Raw genomic sequence first — 20,886 nt, 5'->3', positions numbered from 1 at the left:
ATCTTCGGGAAATACTTCCGGATAATCACACACCACTGGTATACTCTGCATCACCTTCTTTTCCTTCTTAGCATCGATCACGAATGCTAAATATGATGTACACCCCTTGGTCAAACACTTTCTGGCCTTCATTAGGGAAATGATTCCAGAATTTACTTGTCGTTTGTCCCCGTACACCATAAACGATTCCTTCCCTGGCGGATTTACTTTTACTATCTTCTTCCTGCACAAAATCTCAGCATCGTTGGCGCTAAGCCAATCCATTCCCAAAACGATGTCGAAACCATTAAGTTCGATAGGCAATAATTCCTCGTGAAACTTATTCCCATTAAGGTCGATTAAGATGTTTTTCATACAATGGCTAACAGGTACAAACTTGCCACTAGCAACTTCGACTAATAAAGCATTATCTAGTCTATCAACAGGCAAAGCTAGTTTCCTACCAAACTCATGCGAAATAAAGGAGTAGTTGGCTCCAGAATCAAACAAAATTTGAGCAGGTAGTTCGTTAACAAGAAAGGTACCTGAAGCGACATCAGTTTCATCTTTCGCAGCCTCAAGTGTCATCTGGAAGGCTCTCGCCTTCGGCTTTGGTGGAATGTTGGGCCTCGCTGCCTCCTTCTTCTTTGGACAGTCTTTCAAAATGTGTCCCTCTTCATTACAGCCAAAACACATCCTTTTGTTGTTCGGACACTCATTGGCAAAATGTCCAATTTTTCCACACTTGTAGCAGGTTACATCCTCACTACATTTCCCAAAATGTTTTTTCTTGCACTTCTCACACCATTTTGCTTCGGCTCCCTTTCCTCCAAACTTCTTCGAATTTGACTTCAAAAATTTACTTTTCTTATTGGAACCTGAAGTTCCTTTAAACTTTCTCTTCTCGCCAACTTCAACCTTGTCGGCGGTTCTTCCCTTGATCATGTTCTCAACAGACTTGGCAACCCAGATAGCTGCCTCCAGAGTATGTGCCTGACGTACTGGCACCTCATACTCCCATGGAAGTCCTTTTGCGTATCGGTCAAACTTTTTTAGCTCATCTGGCACGATGCGCAAAGCAAACTCCATCTTATCGGTAAAAGCGTTTGTGTATTCATCAACTGACATGCTGCCTTTCGTCAATGCCAAAAACTTATTCTCCAACTCCAACAAATTTTGAGACGAGCAGAATCTGCGCTTGAACTGCACCAAGAACTCTGCCCATGTCAATTGCAGTGGCTCATTAGGGCTTAAAGTCTTCCCTAGAGTGTTCCACCAACGAACGACTCCACCTCGGAACTGACGCACTGCATAGATAGTCTGCAACTTGCCTCTGCAGCCACAAGTCATGAAGGCCAACTCCATTTCTGAGATCCAATCCATAACTCCGATCGGATCCTCCTTTCCATTGAAGGTCGATGGTTTGCAAGTTAGAAAGTCTTTGTACTTGCATCCCATTCCATAATTCCTTCCATCATGGTTGTCTTGCCTAACTATCGGTGGGTTGGCTTGACCAATAGACCCACTGAAGTTTCCACCTTCTGAGTGCCCTTCATTTAATTTAGGCTCTTCCACACGAATTGACAGTTCTTCACGATTCTATTGAAGCAACCGTCTAGTTTCATCCATCTGACGATCCAACATCATCTGAATCATCATTTGCACACCAACCATGGTTATTGGCTCAGGTGCTGCTGCTACGACATGTATTTGTTCAATCACTGGTGGTTGATTCCTGTTTTCGTCAGCATTTCCAACTCCACTTCTTGTTCTCACCATTTTAATCTACACACCGAATAAGGTGAAATTAGATCCTCAATCACGATAGATATTCAAATCATCCTTATCGCTCCGAAACGTTTACATGCTAGTTCTAATATCGTAGACGCACGCTTAGAATCCTATACACATAAGGTTTCTAGATCCGGTCGGCAACAGACCATAGATCCGAACAAATAATATCATATATGGCAACATATAACATTTAGCACATAAAATCATTTTAGGCAACTTTCCTAAAATAAACTAGTGCTCGTGTCTAAAACATAACAGACACACATCTCAAAACTTCACTTAGCATTCTAAGTTTAAGTCTAGAAATCCTACAAATTCCTAGTTCGCTTAAACTAATGCTCTGATACCAACTGTGACATCCCCAAAATCTCGGCCAGAAAAGACCGATTTTCATTTATGCTTTTAAAATAATTTCAGAGTAAATCCTTTTGATTTGAAAGAGTTGCAGAATTTGTTCCCAAAAACAAAACATGATAAAACAATGTTTACCAAAGCATTTCATAAAAGAAATGTATTTTCATTATATAATCAAAACTCGGGGTGTCATGTTCCGATACAGACCAATAAGCATAAACGATAACATTACAAGTCATTCAACAAATATATACATATACAGACTTGTAAACAAAACAACTTGATGGTTCATCCATCTTATGCCCTCGCGCCACTTCCTGTAATACAAATAAAACTGAGTGGGTCAGGCTTGGGAGCCTGGTGAGCATATAGGGTTTTCAACCCAAAATAAATAATTATATTTAATTTCCACCAACCAACAATAACCCAATTACCCATTCCCGCTATTCTCACTTTATGTCCCTAAAATAACTAACACAAGGGACCTAGTCTAAGAATATTTCATCGGGGCGACAACACATGCTTCGGGGGTTCCTCAGCAATATAAGTCAAATAAGGCAACCATGAGGGGGATGGAGTACAACGAATGAACACCCAAGTTCATTAACACCTACAGGTGGCGAACCTGCTAATGTTTCCACAAGACTGTCTAGAAAAGTCCGTGGTCGTCACCTAAACTCCGCTAGATGACTAAATCAAACAACAACGAGGCCTCTCATCTGTTTATTACACACCAACTATCTACCCATGTTCTACCCAACATATTAGTAGATAAAAATATACATTTTTATACATAGTTTAAAAACCTGTATAGCATGCTTTAATCAATACATATTCCACATAACAGATGAGGAACACACGCACATAACACGTATTTCATAGAGAATAAATCATATCTATGAGATAGAATAAAGTGAATACACATTCACACACATAACCACAAAATTATACACATAATACGTATTCCGTATAAAATACTTCATAATTATGCGTTAGAAGAAAGTAACTACACACTCACACATATAAACAACAATATACTTAATACACTCAAACCATACTTGTATTATTATCGTGTTTATGAAAGGTAGTATACACTCACTTGATCAGAAGATGATCAGACAACACTACGACTTGCAGAAGTAGTAAACCTCAGCAGATCTGGAGGATCTTCACAAAAATCGAACTTCTCGCGGGCAGAGCTTCGGCTCGGGAACCGCACTTCTCGGGATCTTCGGGATCTCGGGACTTGCTTTGGGGCTCGAGAATATTATCGGGGCTTCGGGGTACTTCTGGCACGCAAATCGATGCAAAACGGGAGAGAGAAGAGAGAAAAATAGCAAAAGAGTCGGCTGCCCTCGCATCCTATTTATAGGAGGCTGGAGCCTCGGAGTACGCTGGGCGTACTGCTCCGAAATGTCATTGCTTACGTATCCGAAGTGCTCGAGTGCGAGTGTCGACATTCCTCGGTGTACGCGGGGCGTACTTCGGATGAGTCCGATGACTCCTCTTCGGATAATGCCGGATTTTCCAATTAAATTTAAATACAAATTATTTAATAAACTTCGGAAATTCATATCTTCTTCATACGAACTCCGTGTTCGACGTTCTTTATATCCACGCGAAGGTGAGACTACGCTCTACAACTTTCGTTTAGACTCCGTCGGCTAATTTTAACTTTATTTTTATTATTTATTTTTAGTAGGCCGGGACAGAAAAACTTCGTTATAAATTCATAACTTCTTCGTTTGACGTCCGTTCTCGCCTAACTTTTCATCGCTTCGATACCAACAACGAGACCTTCGATCCTCGTTTAGATTGATTCGGCTAAAAACCGCTCGATCTCAAATCGAGTATTTCAGGCTGCATACCGTTAAGTCGAAACTTCAATAAATCATAACTTCCTCATACGAAGTCAGATTTGGATGTTCTATATATATTTGGAAACCTCGTTTCAACTACTACAACATTAACCAAAGATATCAAGTTTATTTTACACTTAAATTTTGACGCTTATTTTTATTCTTAATTATTCAAACCACATAATTAAGCAATTAAGCACAAAACACATAATACTCAAATAATACAATCTTATTATTTCAAAACGGGTTACAAAGGTTAACCTAGACTATTACATTGCTAAAAATGGCAAGCCCGGAAACACAGGCGTTACAACTTATACTAAGTTATGTGATATTATGCATTTTGTCTTTGTGATATATGCTATATTATTCTATGCCTTAATGAGTTAGGACTGGAGGGTCCAAACCAAGTTGTGAGACCGGAGGGTCTTCACTAAGATACAAGACTGGAGGGTCCAACTCGAGCTGTGAGACTGGAGGGTCTTCACTAAGACACATGACCGGAGGGTCCATGCCGAGCTATAGCCATGAGAGGCTTATTATTTGTGTATGTGGTATTTTGGGGAACTCACTAAGCTTCGTGCTTACCATGATGTGTGATATGTGTTTCAAGTACTTCTCAGGATCACGGGAAGGCGTCGACTTGATTGTACACACCTGTTCGAGATTATGTTTGAGGGTGCTGGGATATTATCAGTCATTTTTTTGATTTGTGTTTTGACAATTGATACATTTGTTGTTTTTGAAAAATATGATATTGAGTTTTATGTGGTTTAAAAATAAAAAATTTGTTTGAAAATTTAGAGTGTTACAATATGAGTAATGGATAAGTAAGTACCATCGCCAATTCCTAGCTCATATGTGTCATCATATGATGCACGAAGATATAAGTTTTGAAGATCATTGGTCACGTGGTGTGAGGCCCCACTATCGAATAACTAATTTACTAAATTTGGCTAATGTGTGCTCATGGCATGTACATGTGGAATACACACAAAGGAGTTTCGATTTTTATGTAGGTATGGCAATATTTGGGTTTACCTTTTTAAACTTTGGACAGTTGGCAAGAGAATGCACTCGAGTGTGACACCACTGGTACTTGCCAAGAAATGGACGTGACAAGTGTGATTGTAACTAGTAGAGTTAGGAGTTGGAAGTAGACCTGAACCTTGATTCGATTGCTTGGTTTGTTACCTTCCATTCCAACCTCGTGTAGAGTGGTGTTGTTGGGTAACGGAGGCACTAGTTGGCTAATGAATGCTAGCCACAATCATAAGTTGAGCTAAGGGCAACTCATGGTTAATCAATTTTTCACGAAATTCGTTGAAGGTGATGGGTGTATCACGAGCATGAACTGCATCAAGTATGGGTTTATAGGTTACTTGATCGATACCAGCCAACACCGTGTTTGTGATGTCTTCAGCATCTAACCTCTTGCCAAGAACGGCAAATTCATCTACAACTATTTTGATTTCTTGCATATAATCGGTCACGATTTGATTTTGTTTCTTTAAGCACTGCTTGAGCCTGTGTTGAAGTTGTTTGATATGGCCTCTAGAGGGTGAGGCATAGGTGTTAGAAGTATTTTCTCAGCCTCTAGAGACGAGGAGGCATTGGTAACGAGTGGGATGATTGGTGGTGAGAGACTACCCACGATGGCTCCAAATAAAAGACGAACCTGTCGAAACCATGTTGGTTGTGATGATGGCCTAGTCAATGATGTGGGGAGTGGTAACACTGTTGGTTCCAGTGGACGGAGGTGAAGGTGAATAGGATCCATCAATAAATTTGTAAAGATCCAATCAATGCAATAGTGCTTCGAACCGTGTTCCAGCCTAAGTAATTAGTGGAGCTCAATTTAAGGCTGGCATGAAAGGCAACAAGAGTAAGATTGCCAGGTTTGTTGTTAACAGAGATGATTTGCGCTGGGTTTGGTTGCTGGTTGTCAAGGTGTTGAGCGACGAGAAAGAAATGAAGTAATTAGGGTTTATGAGAAAAGGAAGAGAGAGAGAGAGAGAGAGAAACGGATCAAATCATCCGCTCTGATACCATATTAAAGATATTAACTTTGTATGTTTTATTGAACACATAAAAGTTACAATATATAGCTACAGAAGGAAAACAACCTATACTACAAAATAAGAGAATACAATAGAAAATGAATAAACAATTTAAACTAACTAAATATTAGCTATTATCGTTAGTTTTGATAATCAACACATACAAAGGGGATAAAGGGTCGAGTTTAAATTCACACCTCTTTTAGTAAGATTGTAAGCAACATGTAACTTATCTAAAAAAAGGTCTCCATGCAAAACAAGCGACTTTGATCGGAATGCAACTAACCCATAAAAAAAACTATTAGAACCAACCTTCGTATCAACCTTTGTCATAATCATTCTCAAAGATTGCACACAAAAGGTCTTGGACTCATCTCCTTTCCAAATCCAAGAATCGAGGGCATCAAATAACGACACCTTTTTTATTTTGTTGTACAACTCCATCAGAGAATCAGATTCTATGCCCCTCATTGGCTTTCTCAGCCAATCCCAGTTTAAGCTACTTAAATCACATTGTGGAATTCTCTCCTCGATCATACAATTTTTTTTGAGCTTCTATACGATATAAAGTCAGAAAATAATCTTTAAGAGAAATACTCTCACACCAAATATCTTTCCAAAAGTGTGTCTTATCATCCAACCTTACATTTCTCTCAATCAAGCCTTCAAGATTTATGTTCCAATTATCCAAATATGTGTCAAATTTTGAATTATAAGTCACGTACCGGGGAGAAAAGTTTTAGCAATTCACTTGCCATCAATACAAGAAATTTTATGCCAATATTTAATACACTTTGACCAAAGAATATTCGTTTCGGTTTTTAATCTTCATTTCTACTTGGCTAAAAGGGCCAAGTTTAATATTCAAATATGTCTAATTGCAAAATTAATCCCTCTCATTTATAGTTTCTAATTAAAGCACCAAACTACTATTGATGAATAATAAACTAACATCTTATTTAGTATTCTATCTTAGATTGTACATTCCAATAAGCCTATTTATTCTTAATAGTTAGTACTATTAGTAACTTATTATGTCAATGTGTATATCTCTAACCGTTTTATGCTGTAAAATCCTTTGAGATTTTATAGTTGTTGATCTTTTCTGGAATCTTTCCAACAAGATTATTTGTTTGTAGCTAAAGTGATTTCAGGAACTTTAATTTCCCGATTTGAGATGCAATACTTCCATTAAATTGGCAACAAGAAAGACGTAAGACTCTTAACTCACTTAAATTCTCAATACTTTCGATAATTAATCCGGTTAACAAGTTACCTCCCGTTCGAAGAACTCGAAGCTAAAGATAAAATACGCTTAACTTCGATAATCAGTTGTCAAGAGATAGGTCGAACAACGATAAGAAAAACGCAAATAGGGTGGGGTGGTCCTATATTTTTAAGTTTATAAACTATAAACATATAAAAGAAAATGATACAAAGAATTAGAAAGGGCATTTTCATAATTTAGACAAAACTGCAACAAAATCCAAACTTAAGAACTGAATAGTTAGAAAAATAAAATCGTAAGATAAGAATGTAAATTTTTGAAAAACAAAAGGACTAATACAATTTCGTTTCAATCGGGTCCAATCCGGTTCTGTTCAAAAGAACCACCCTAACCAAACACCCCCAAATCAACGGTTCTGTTCAATTACTAGGGGACTAAATTTGTGGTTACTCTTAAGAAAACCCCCTTCGAATATTTTTCAGAAATTCTCGCGACCCCCTGGATCACCGCCGTCGAGGGTTGCAGGGATTTATAGTCTACTCCGCCTACACACATAATTTTGAAGATCGGAACAATGGTGTACATTATATCGTGGGACGATTTTGTCGAAAGATCCGTCCAGTTGTTCCGCGCTAGTCCGGAAAAAGTACACCCACTAATCTACTTCACTTTCCTTTGGGTTTTCTATTTAGGATCTAATTCATGATCGTCTATCTCTGTCTAATCATCGTTCACTGGAAATTTTGATTACAGACTCGTTATGTGATGAAATACAGACATTCTGAAGGTAAATTGGTTCTCAAGGTCACTGATGACAAAGAGGTAATTCTGTTGCTTTCCTTTTTCCCCTTTCTGTTTTCCTCTAAAATTTGCTTCATAGGAATCACTTTGATTGCAAAGAAATTAGTGTTGTTGCGTGTGCTTTTTACTGTATTCATACGTCTGTACACTTAAATTTTACTAAATTATGTTGATAAATTTTAGAAATTATCATGATTTCGCATATTGTGGGATAACATGTCAGTATTTCTTCCATAATCAAAATGAAGTCCAAACTTTTCAAGGAAAAATGATACTAACTACCAATGATCAAAGGTATTTGTGTTGGTGCTGATTTGCAATAGTTTTGTTATGATCTTGAAACAACACAGTATCATCAATCAGAATTGTCATAAAAAGATCAAAGCGTGGCTCATTTTTATGGAACATTTGAGATAAAACGATAATCTATTGTACTGCTGGTGTAAACAGTAGAGCTTAATCTGAGATGGATGTATTATTATGGACTCATTCAAGGGTGAACCACAAATTCTGGAATGTTGCATCACTCTTCCATTTAAAGCTAAGTGTATTAAGATAAGCTTGTGATATTAGGCTTTTTGGGGTTAAAGGAATTGGCACACTCTTTGTTAGAGGTTTAATATATAATCCTTTATAGAATCAGATTCTTTTCTAAATCATATAAGTTGTGATAATTATTAGAATGATGTAAAAAGATGTGATCTATATACAAGAAGTAAGTTTGCATCTAAACATAATGATAAAGTGATCAACTTTGAGTTTAGAGATAGAAACAATTAAGAAATGGCATACGATTATTGTTTAGCAGTATAATTTTGGATTTCTTTTAAATAAAAGTAATGGAAAGAAATAACCTACCATTATTTTGTTACTGATAGTATTAACAGTTGATTTGTGGGTGAATTTGTTGTAGTGTCTCAAGTTCAAAACAGATCAAGCACAAGATGCCAAGAAGATGGAGAAACTTAACAACATTTTTTTTACTCTCATGGCTCGTGGTCCTGAAAGTATATTTTACATTATTACCCTTCTCTCTTTTCCAATTTTTATTTTTTAATGTAAATAAAAAAAAAGCAGAAAATAAGTATTCTGTTGTATTATGTTGTGCAGCTGATATAACAGAAGTGACAGGAAAAGAACAAACAGCACAGCCTCCAAAGAGAGGAAGAGGAAGGAAGCAATAGGAAATAGGAATTGCCTTTTGATTCTTCTTGCTTTTCTGGACTTGTCAATGCAATGCTTTATTTTTACTTTTTATAAAACACCACTTCCCCATATTTACAGATTGTAATTTTGACTTGTATGAATTTAGATTATAATTTGGACTTTTGGTTGCTTTTTTGCATTACTTTGGTAAAAACTTGATAAAATCATTAAATTCCAAAAAAAAAAAAAAAAACAAAGAGAAGCAATTGAAGTTTTCTTTTAGTTAAAGAAAGTGCTCTTTTCTTTGGCATGACTCTTTTCGCGAAATCTTCAAGGTACAATTCAAAGGATTGGTTGTTGCCTATTCTATAAGAGTATTGTTGGTGTTTTAGACTATGATACGAATGATTTGGTCATTACTGATTTCTCATTTTGATGAACATATTGTAGTCATTACTGATTTCTCATTTTGATGAACATATTGTGTTTCATCACATATGATTGGTGTCATATGCAATCTGTCTTATTGAGATTGTTATAGTACATTTTCCATGAGCATTGTTATAAAAGTATAAAACATGCAAATTGAGTTTAACTGAGTTTGATCAATTGTTTATTGATTAAGATTTGATTTTTTTTATGCCATTAATGCATTCATAGTTTTCAAGAGTTTGCACTAGTTAGTTATTTAAAAGACTATAATGGGATGATATCTCCCACTCATGAAGTAGATGTCTAGACAAGATGTCGGAGTATGATTTGTTCATCTCATTCTGGTTAGTAATGATGCAGTGCAAACCATTAGGTTTTCTATGATGCGAGGTAACCTGTTACTTTTCTTTATATAATGTGGGGTAACACGTTAACATTTCATTGAACATATTTATGAATTATGACCATGCTTGAATTTTTTTTTAATTGGATTAAAACTCCTTTCAAATCATCTGAAACCACTAGAGCCCTTCCCTTATTCCTCTTATTCCCCTGTGATTAAGAAGGTAAACAGAGTACCAAGTAGGTTGGATTTCAAGGTACTTGAGTTCAGTTATGCAAATTGATCTGATGTCAAGTAGTTTTGTCCATCACAACCACACAAAAAGGATATAGAAACATTCAAGAATCTCTTCTTTACAAAATAGCTCCACCAAAAATCACCCAACCCTGAAACCTCGTAAGTTCTTTTTTCGGAGAAAAAACCCAAAAATAGGGGAAGTGTGGTCGACAGAAGACAATGAGGTCTGCCACCATCTCTTTACCATTATTAATAATGTTCTTCATTGAGCGTGTATGTGTGTATTTTGAGGTGTAGGAGGGTTAGATTTTGATGAGAGCTAGGGCTAGGAAAGAAATTGGCGGTGGGGACACTTTCGCCTAGTTCCCGAGTTTAAGAAAAGAAAAGAAAATAAGAGAAAAGAAAGTTAGGAGAGAAAAGAAGAGAAAATAAAGGAAAAGAAAATTTTCTTTTATGTTTCCGAGTTAGAGAGAAGTGGAAGAAAAATTAATTATTTTGTTCTTTCTTTTCAAATCCTTCCACTTCGGAAGGAAAGTTATGAGAGAAAATGATCCTTCCATTTCCCTCAACTTTCTTCCACTACATTCCTTTAATGAAACTCAAGAACACCAATTTCTTTTACTTTCTTCTCATTTCCACTCATTTCGTTTCGTTTGTCTCGTTAAGCTGAACTCATATATATATATATATATATATATATATATATATATATATATATATATATATATATATATATATATATATATATATATATATATATATATATATATATATATATGGGTCCAAATTATTAATTTTCTTTTTCCTTTTTTTAAAAATAGATTTAAATTAAAAAATAAAAAATATATATTAAAAAAGGTAAATATGTCTTTTTATGAGGATGAGGGACTATCTGGTAAAAATTTTGAAACCACATAGACCATCTATGAGGGTTTATTAAAATATAAATATATAAAAATTAAAAATTAATAAAAGGAATCTAATGAGTGATAAAATAGTCATTTTGGATCTAATTTGTAACAAAGAACTTATGAAGACCAACTACATAAGAATTGAAATGGGAAAATGTCATTGTAGTCCCACGAACTTTCACATTTTGGTTTAAAAAGGTCCCTATTGTTATTTTTTGGCTTTATAAGGGCATGAATTCTCTTTTTACCGGCTAATTAGGGATTTTCCCCAATTCAACCTGTAACACCCAAAGTTTTGAAGGCCAAGAAAGGAAAGAAAACCCTAATTTTTAGGGGCAACTCGGCGAGTCCGAGCGGGATCCGGGTCGAGGTGTAAGTGACCAACTCGGCGAGTCGGCTAAGTGGACTCGGCGAGTCTGGTCTGTGCAAGAAAAACCCTAAATCCGGGACTTTGGGCGCTATTTAAGCTCCTTATTCTCTCCATTAGGGTTCCTTAGAGCCTCCCTCATTCAGAAAGCGAACCCTAAGCCTCCATTGTTGTGCATTCAAGCTTCCAAGCCATTTTTGGGTGAATTGAAGGAAGAAGAAAGAGGGGAATCAGTGAAGCTTCAAGGATTGGCTTCAGATCTGGAGTTTGTGGAGCCCTTCTGAGATATTGAAGGTAATAAGTCGTCTCTCTCCTTTAGATCTTCCATGGTTGTGAGATTTGGGGCTTTTAAGCCATGGTTTGTCACCCATTCGAGTTAGAAGCCGGATCTGGAGTTGCTACTTCAGATCCAAGTGTGTTATGGACTAGAGAAGCATAAAGTATCAGCCCTTGAGTCAATGTTGAAGCCCCTTGGCCTTAAACCCTAGTTTATGGTGTATTTTGCTTGGATCTCCTTCTCTACACGTAAAGTTTGCAACTTTACGTGAGGAATAGGCTTGGGAAGGGTAGATCTACAGATTTGAGTCCCTGCATGACTCAAAAGTCCTCTGCATGTATGGAGGACCGGATGGACTCGGCGAGTCCTTTGAGTGGACTCGGTGAGTAGCTTGAAGATGAGGAGGAACTTGACGAGTGGGATGAACAGCTCGTCGAGTCGGATGAAGTTGGGCATGAACTCAGCGAGTTGAAAGAACAACTCGGCGAGTTGGATGGAGATTGTCTTGGACTCGGCGAGTCTGTTCTTGGACTCGGCGAGTCAGGTCGCGAAACCCCAAACCCTTCGAGTTGAGACTCAAATCAGTGAGTCGAATGGAGACTCGGTGAGTTGGACAGGTCAGGACTCGGTAATCGGTAGACTCGACGAGTCATGGACTGGCTCGGCAAGTCGAGTCGCGAATAGAAGGACTCTGAACATATGAACTCGGCGAGTCAATAGGGTGACTCGGCGAGTAGGGTTGACCTGGGAGGTTGACTTTGACCAGGACTTTGACTTTGGCAAGAGTTGACTTAGTTGACCTTTGAAGGTCAGTTAGACTAAGTGTTATGTTGATATTGGTAGCTCGGGGAGCTAGTGGAGCAGCAGTTCGGAGTCAGTGGTCAGGTAGCAGTCAAAGGGATTAGCAGCAGCAGTTCGGCAGTATCAGGTGAGTTTCCCTTTGTGTGAATGGGTCTACGGCCACAATGCCGGCCCATGTAGACATGAGTAGAAGACCCGGGGGTTAGCCCTAGGCATCGTATGCTAGTATGTTGTTCAGGACGAGGTCCAATGTTAGCGGGCGGGTGCCCAAGGAATGGTTTATGTGATAGTTTATACTTGTTGTCTGTGTGATACTTGTATGTGCCTGGTAAAGTGGTGAGTGTGGGCGAGGTCCCGTACCTTACCAACAGCAAAGTGTGGATGGTGTTCCACATCTCATTAGCAGCAGATCAGGGGCGAGGCCCAAGTTAGGGAAAGAGTGAGCGCGGGCTGGGCCCGTATCTCACTATCAGTAGGAGCATGGACGGGGCTACCTGGCTCATCAGTAGAGTTCGGTTGTTAGGACCGGAGGGTAGTCAGACACCCCAGAAACGTCTGACAGTATGTGATGATATGTTTGCATGCTGGCCTGTTATGTTATATGCGATAGAGGTAGTAGGAGGGGACCAGTCCCCAAGTTCGGTTGTTAGGACCGAAGGGTAGTTCAGACACCCCAGATATGTTTGATAATCTGTTACGTTATGATATGCGTATGTGATAGTAGTAGAGTTCGGTTGTTAGGACCGAAGGGTAGGTCAGACACCCCAAATATGTCTGATAATATGTTATGTATGATATATGTGTAAGTAGCAGTAGGGGGTGAAACAGTCCCCGAGGATCGGTTGTCAGGACCGACGGGTAGTCAGCACCCCAGAATGGCTTGACACGGGTAGTCAGCACCCCAGAATGGCTTGACACGGGAAGTCGGCACCCCAGAAAGGCCGCACGGGTAGTCGGCACCCCAGAATGGCCGTACAGGGTAGTCAGGCACCCCAGAATAGCCTGGCAGTATGTTTGTTGTATGTTTGCATGGTATGTGGTAGGGTGGGGAACTCACTAAGCTTCGTGCTTACGGTTTTCAGTTTTGGTTTCAGGTGCTTCCGGTAGCGGATGGTGGAGCTCGAGATGATCTCATGGCACACACCATAGATTAGTCAGCCTGGGAATGTTTTACTCTGATAATGAACATGTGTTTTGAAAACTAATACTCTGTTTATGTTTTGAAATGATGATTTTACTTTAAGTAATATTTTATTAAAAGAAATTTTTAGTCTTGAATATTGAGACGTTACACAACCGGTTTCCTTGCCTAGTCATCACCCAACTCAGTTACAGAGTCAACTTACCCAACTCGGATGACATATCAGTGACTCACCAACGATTTGACTTGCTTGGGCCCTAAGGGTTCAATGGTCACCCAATTCATCACCTAACTTGTATGAATTCAATTCATGTAGTGAAAACCTCGTTTATAAAATGCTTTCTATAAGGATATCTTGTAAGTTCACATCGATTTTCAATTGAGCCTTCACAATCTGGTACCTGTGACACAGTTAAAGGAAGATTCAATTATACTCTATTTTTGTACTTCTGAAAGAAATAGAGTGAGCACATTGAGTGATTGAGGTACGATTATGATTCTTCATCATTCTTAATCTTTTGCTACCACCAACTAGGAGTATGAAGCTATTTGAATACAAAAAATTGCTAATTTGTAACAATTGATACCTGCTACGCAAATGTAAGCAAAGCCCTTTTTACATAGTTTGGATATGGAAAAAGGCCTCGATTTTATCATAGCGAATAAGGGAGATTGATAATGTAGAAAAGGTAAGAGAATACATAAACTCACGTAGATCATGGGCAGGGACGGAACACAAACAATACAACTTAGGGGGGGGGGGGCGGGGCGAATTGTGGTTTTATGTAAGATGACCTAGCTTAATAAAATTAACTAAAATTAACTAACAATTATGTTGTGTTTTTCAAAAAAAACTAACAATTTTAAAATTCCTCAAAATTTATTGTTTTAATGTTTATTATTAAAAATCACAAAATAAAATAACATTTTAAAATTTTATATCGTCATTTTTGAAAAAAAAAGGATGAAAGCTAAAATAAATAAATCAAATAACATTTAACAATCGATATATACATTTTATAAAATATAATAATAATAAGTTGTATTGATTTTTTTTGAAAGTGCATGTTTTAAACATATTCTAAGTAACTAAAAATTAGGTTGTATTTGACAAATGCTAAGTAATTATTGAGAAACAATAAATATATAAAATAAATAGAATTAGATCGTTAGGCTTCTAAATGGAAAATAAAATTTTTTGTTGACCTTTATTTTCTTTCTAGATCCTAAGCTACAATAAATCACTTAAAACAATTTAAAAAGGAAATATTACTCTCTTCTTCAACCATCAAAGAAAAAGTAAAACAAAGAACTTCTCTTCGCTATTCTCTCGGCCACAAACAAATTTTTTTATTTTTAATAGTATTAGATATATATGGAAGACAAAAAAACGGGGAGGCCATGGCCCCCCTAAGCCCCCATTACGTTCCGCTCATGATCGTGGGATCAAACCTGGATCACCACCAGAATCAAAAGCAAGCCGAGCAATCTCCAACACAGGTGTCGGTGGTGACCAGATAAGCTCATTCTGATAACTCTCAGCGTCACGACGGGGTTTAGAATTCAGTGTGCGCCGCGGAAATCGAATTCTCGATTCGGTTAGGGATTGACTCAACCGATTTATTAAATTGAAACAGTAACCAGGTGGAGTGTTGGTAGTAGGATTAAAAGGAACGATGAACTTGAAGTAGGATTGAAGTTCAGCAACAACTTGGGGGTCGATGGATGCAACATGCTGAGGTGTGCCAAGGAGTGCGAGTATGTCTCCAGCGGTTGCGGTGGTCGCTGAGGGTTTCTTGGAGTTGACTTTCGGAACTGAGATGAAATGATAACCAGGGTTGGGGGTTGGGGGAGAGTAAGACGAAGAAGAAGCAATGAGAGAGAAAGAGATGATGAATGCTATTTTGAGGGGAAGTGATGATAATGACGATGGATTCCACATGGTTATTCTCCCTTAAATTCGTGCTCTCTTGTTTGTCTCATTTAACGATACATTAGGTGACATCTGATTTGGCAAATGAGTTGGCTTTTTTAATGATGTGTACAAAATAACCGTCTGATTGGGAAAAGGGTGACCGGGTGACCCCTTCACTTTCTGAAACATGGTCTTAAAAGCCGGTAAAAAGAGAATTTATGCCTTTATAAAGCCAAAAAAAAAAAAAAAACAAGAACCTTTTAAACCAAAATGTGAAAGTTTCATGGGGCTACAGTGACATTTTCCCAATTGAAATTATATGACCATTTATGTAATTTTTAGTAAACTGATTGTCTTCTTCTTCATTTTTTTTAAATTAAAATCCATAGTTTAATAGAAATAAAAAAAATTCATGTTTAAAAATAAATGGTTTTATATTGTGAAAAATACTAATATAAAAACACATGCTTTATGTAGATGCTTCAAATTTCTCAAAATTACAGTATTATGATAGATATGTATCATATTATCTTGTATATATTTAAATAATAATAATAATATGGTCCAATATTGACCTTTATAACTTGATAAATGATAAATAGAACGTCATATTCATTATAGTCTTTTTTTAAATAAAGACAAGTCAACATTGACTTGTCTACCGTGACAATAAAGAGTCAAATTAACTTTAGTAAAAATAGAAGTCAACGTTAACTTCTTTCACTAATAATAAAAAGTTCGTTTTAATTTAACAACGAAGTACTTTTTTTTTTCTAACACAAAATATCTCTTTCAATCTTTTCTAACACCAAAGAAAAGTATGAGATGTCCAAATGGACGAGTTAGATCGATTTGGACTTTTATTATCTTTATAGACATGAAATCCTCTATTTCTAACGACAAAATGAAGATTTCCACAAACATAACATGTTATTAAGATTTTTTACAGAAATTATAGTAATAAAACATTTTCTTTCAATAAAATAGTTTAAAAGTTTGTAAACAATTAAGATCAAAAAGTGTTCTTGCAGATCACAAAACGCTCATATTTTTTTAACTAATTTGATGTGACATCATATATATCTATATCTATACAATCTAATAAATAAAAATAATTTTATGCCACATATGATATTTCTAGAACTTTAGTTTAAAATTTTCTCTTTCACTGTAGTAGTATTATATATATATATATATATATATATATATATATATATATATATATATATATATATATATATATATATATATATATATATATATATATATATATATATATATATATTTTTCGAGAAATTAAGTATTTTTTTACTTTTTGTTCTTATAATTTCTTTTATCCAATTAAATGGTGAAATGTATAACATTTAATGCTTATTTAACATCATATATATCTCACATATTTTTTTCAAGAAATTAAATATTCTTTTACTTTTTGCTCCTATAAATTTTCTTATCCAATTAAATGGTGACATGTGTAACATTTAATGTTTATTTAACGATATTTAATGATATTTTAATATACTAATATGACAAATGTCATTATTTAAATGGGTAGTAAGATTTATAGGAACAAAAAATAGAAGAATATTTAATTTCTCATTTTTTTCTATTAATATGGGTTTCTAAATTTAAAATAAATCAAAACGTGTATTAAATTTGAAATTTGAAATTTGAAATACGTTATTTGAAATTCAAAATTTCTCCAATATAATGCATTTCTTATGTTTTAATGCCAATCAATAAATGACTAAAATTCCGGGATTCTCAATCGATTTAAATATGTTACGAATTTAAATTTAAATTGATTCCTTAAGATTAAATCCTATTTTATTAGGTAAACTACCTAAACTCATGGTAATAGATTTGATATAAGTTATTTTTCTCTATTAATTAGGTTTTAAATTTAAACAAATCAAGATATGAATTAAATTTGAAATTTGAAATAAGTTATTTTAAAACTAAAATTTTCCTAATATACATTTCTTTGTGTTTAAACGTCATTAAATAAGAGAACTAATATTTTGAGGTTTGTAAAAAATTTAAATATGTTAAGAATTAAAAAATTAATTGATTTATTAAGATTCAATCTCACTCAATAGGGAAAATTACCTATAAATCATGGTACATGGTAACCGATTTAAAATAAATTACTTTTAGCTATTAATTGTGTTTTAAAATTTAAACAGATCAAGATATGTATTAAACTTGAAATTTAAAATAAGTTATTTAAATTTCCTAATATACATTTTCCTTGTGTTTAAACGTCATTAAATAAGGTAACTAATATTCTGAGATTTTAAATCTATTAAGAATTCAAAATATGTATGATTTATTAGGATCCAATCTCATTCAATAGGAAAAATTACCTAAAAATCATGGCAACCGATTGGCGGTGGGACAATGTTACTACGGACACTGCAGTGCCACGTCGAACACCGTAAGATGTAGTGTTTATACATCAAATAGTCTATGTACACCTATTTCCAGAATAGATCGGTTGAAGGTTGAGAGGGATCAAGGGTAAGGTTTTTGGGAAAAAACTTGTGTCACGGTGTGATGAATGGAGCACCACGACGTGGCATGCCAAATGCATGAAACGCATATCCGGTTGGCTTCCATGACGTGACAAGAAGAAGGCCACGACGGGGCGACGGCTGCAATCCAAGCCCATGATTTTTAGGGTTTCTTCCATATTTAAGCATCCAATCTCAAGTATTAGGGCGTCTTCTTTAGCCTCTAACCCCTCACCATATAATTAAGAGCTTGGTTGTTTGATTGAAGACCTTATTCTTGGATTTTAGTGGAGCTTGAGGAAAGAGGAAGATCATTTTGGTGCAAGGAAGCAAGGAATCAACTTGGATCCATCATCTCCTTCAGATTTCTGAATTGTTAGAGGTATAAAGCTCCCATTTTGACCTTTGTTCTTCTTGATGCAAGTATAAGTCCATTTTTCTAGATTGTTGGTCCCTTCCTTCGATGCTCTTGGAGGTTGAAGAACCCTAAAGCTTGTGATGGCTTTATAAGGTCCATATGGCTCTGATGAACAAGAAAAAGGTGCTTGTTTGGAGTACCTTGTGTCCATGCTCAAGATATGGCCTCGTTAAGGACTTATTAGAAAAAGAATCATAGAACTTGACTTGTGGCGGGGTCTTAATGGATAAAGTTGGAAACTTTATCCATTAAGTCATTGAAATGGACTAGATCTGAAGTTCTAAGTTTAGATCTATAAGGATTAAGCACTTAATAAAGTGTATGATATTCTGCCTGGATCCACGACATGGCAAAGGGATTGCCACGACATGGCGAGGTTCCACATGTCGACTGTTTTGTCCTGATATGCCCACGACGTGGCCAAGAGGTTTCCACGTCGTGGTAAGAATTGACTGGTTTGACATTGGGTCAAACTTGAAGGAGTTGTTTTTTTTATTAAGGATCTATCTTGCTTTGGTATTAGTCGGTTCGCGGGAGCAATCGGTGCAGGGAGTGAGCATTTTGTTGTGTTTCCTTGGGTCTTCATTTCAGGTGAGTTTTCTCGCTATATTTCCTATATCATAGTAGGGTGCATGCTAGATTAGCCGAGTCTTAGTTGATGATGGTTGTTATGTATATTTACCGAGTTGTTGTTAACTTCAAGACTAATAATAGTCCTCATGACTGTTGATAGTCCCAGGTTTGTTGATAATCCATAGTTGTTCATACTGACATTAGGGTAGTGGTATGTTGGTTAGAGTACCAAGATGTCGATAATCTTCAAGTTGAGTGCTATAGGGGTTATATGCAGTCACATAGGATAGCCTGAGAACTCTTGATCTAGGCTTTCTTGCATGTTCCTTGTTTGATTGTGGCTCTAAAGTGGGATCACCTGTTCGATTGTCTATCTCACATCTGATTACATATAACTATGCATTCATTAGTGATATGCGAGTGGTGATGTAGAGTATTGTGTGAAGTTTGAAATATCGTAGTGAGTTGTTAGACAAGGTATGCAAGTGTAGATAGTTGTCTGTGTTTATGTTCTTATCTATTGATTGTTGTTATATGTATCATTGAGATTATTAAGAAGTCTAGGGATGTTGATAACCCAAATGGTTGCTGATAACCCATAGGGTTGTTGTGAGCCCATAGGACTGCTGATAGTCTTAGGATTGTTGATAACCGATAGTTATTTATATTGTTGTGTTGTATGTGATAAGGAAGACTGTTGATAGTCCTCAGGACTGCTGATAGTCCTAGGGTTGATAATAACCCATAGCTGATTATTATGTTGTGATGTATGTAATATTTTGGGGGAACTCACTAAGCTTTGACTTACAATTGTAGATTAAATGTTTTTCAGGTACCATTGGTGATAATGAGAAGGCGAATGCATGACTGTGCATACTCATCAACATCATTTGAGATTCCACATTTTCTATATCACTCTCATTTTCAAACAAGTGTATTTTGAAACAATTGAGTTTGCTTAACTTGTGTTTTATGTAAATGATGTTTTACCTTAATTAAAAATAAAAATTTTGTTTATGAAAATGGGACATTACAATCTAAGTATATATTGTACATATTTAACTCATCTCCGTTTATATTACGTTTTTATACTTTATCTATTTGAAAATGATCAAAATATAGCCTAATTTAATCATTTATAAATATATGGTTTTCAAAGTTGGGTTAATGTTATTGTAATCCAAACAACTATCAAGTTTTGTTTTAAATGGTCCTTTATGTTATTTTGGAAGTTTAGGGGAATAAACTCCATTTTTACATGTTAAAAAAGGACAATGATTTGTAAATTCCGGTGTCCTTGATGATGTTACTTTTTCACTAAAAAAAGAAATAAAAGTAAAATCCACCTCACATCGTCACCTACCAGAAGACTTGATTTTTCAGGCCAAGTTAAAGATGATTTTTCGGTTATCTTTTCTAGTCAAAACATTGAATCAAAATCAAATCATTGAATACAAACCTACCACTCAAGAACTCTAGATCTAATGAATACTAAACAATTTTAAGAATTCCAGATCTGATGAATACAAGCCCACCAGAATAAAAATCAGATTTGTAACACACACACACACACACACATGATTTTCAATGCACACACACAAATCAGACCAAGTGCTTAGAACTCGTTCTTTTGCAAATTAGACCCTTTAGATGCTTTCTTAAAAATATTATTTCTAGATCTGTTCATCAAAAACACAAACAACCATTTCCAGATCTGTTTGTCAAGATAACGAACCA

General features: G+C 35.9%; 2 protein-coding genes across 2 annotated transcripts; one reads left to right on the top strand and one right to left on the bottom strand.

Annotated features, from left to right (window-relative positions):
- The first annotated feature begins 7,674 nt into the window (after positions 1-7,674).
- Positions 7,675-9,420, top strand: LOC111915093 (signal recognition particle 9 kDa protein). Its single transcript, XM_023910785.3, has 4 exons — positions 7,675-7,920; positions 8,028-8,096; positions 8,989-9,082; positions 9,186-9,420. The coding sequence occupies exons 1-4, from the start codon at positions 7,849-7,851 to the stop codon at positions 9,257-9,259; spliced, it is 309 nt and encodes a 102-aa protein (XP_023766553.1). The 5' UTR covers positions 7,675-7,848; the 3' UTR covers positions 9,260-9,420.
- Positions 9,421-14,038: 4,618 nt separating this feature from the next.
- LOC111915078 (uncharacterized) lies at positions 14,039-15,886 on the bottom strand. Its single transcript, XM_052763935.1, has 2 exons — positions 15,166-15,886; positions 14,039-14,131 (listed from the first exon to the last, which is right to left on the bottom strand). Exons 1-2 carry the CDS (start codon positions 15,670-15,672, stop codon positions 14,039-14,041), a joined length of 600 nt encoding a protein of 199 aa, XP_052619895.1. The 5' UTR covers positions 15,673-15,886.
- Between the last annotated feature and the right edge of the window lie 5,000 nt (positions 15,887-20,886).

Source organism: Lactuca sativa, chromosome 5, assembly GCF_002870075.4.
Source record: "Lactuca sativa cultivar Salinas chromosome 5, Lsat_Salinas_v11, whole genome shotgun sequence".
Lineage (NCBI taxonomy): Eukaryota > Viridiplantae > Streptophyta > Magnoliopsida > Asterales > Asteraceae > Lactuca > Lactuca sativa.
The sequence above is the reverse complement of the archived record's forward strand: the minus strand, read 5'-3'. Positions and strand labels throughout refer to the sequence as shown.

Coding starts and splice junctions, on each gene's coding strand:
- LOC111915078 (XM_052763935.1), bottom strand. CDS start 15,672: ATGTGGAATCCATCGTCATTATCATCACTTCCCCTCAAAATAGCATTC. Junction 14,132..15,165: donor CAGGTTTGATCCCACGATCA/TGAGCGGAACGT, acceptor ACTGTGTCACAG/GTACCAGATTGTGAAGGCTC.
- LOC111915093 (XM_023910785.3), top strand. CDS start 7,849: ATGGTGTACATTATATCGTGGGACGATTTTGTCGAAAGATCCGTCCAG. Junction 7,921..8,027: donor TCCGCGCTAGTCCGGAAAAA/GTACACCCACTA, acceptor TTTTGATTACAG/ACTCGTTATGTGATGAAATA. Junction 8,097..8,988: donor AGGTCACTGATGACAAAGAG/GTAATTCTGTTG, acceptor AATTTGTTGTAG/TGTCTCAAGTTCAAAACAGA.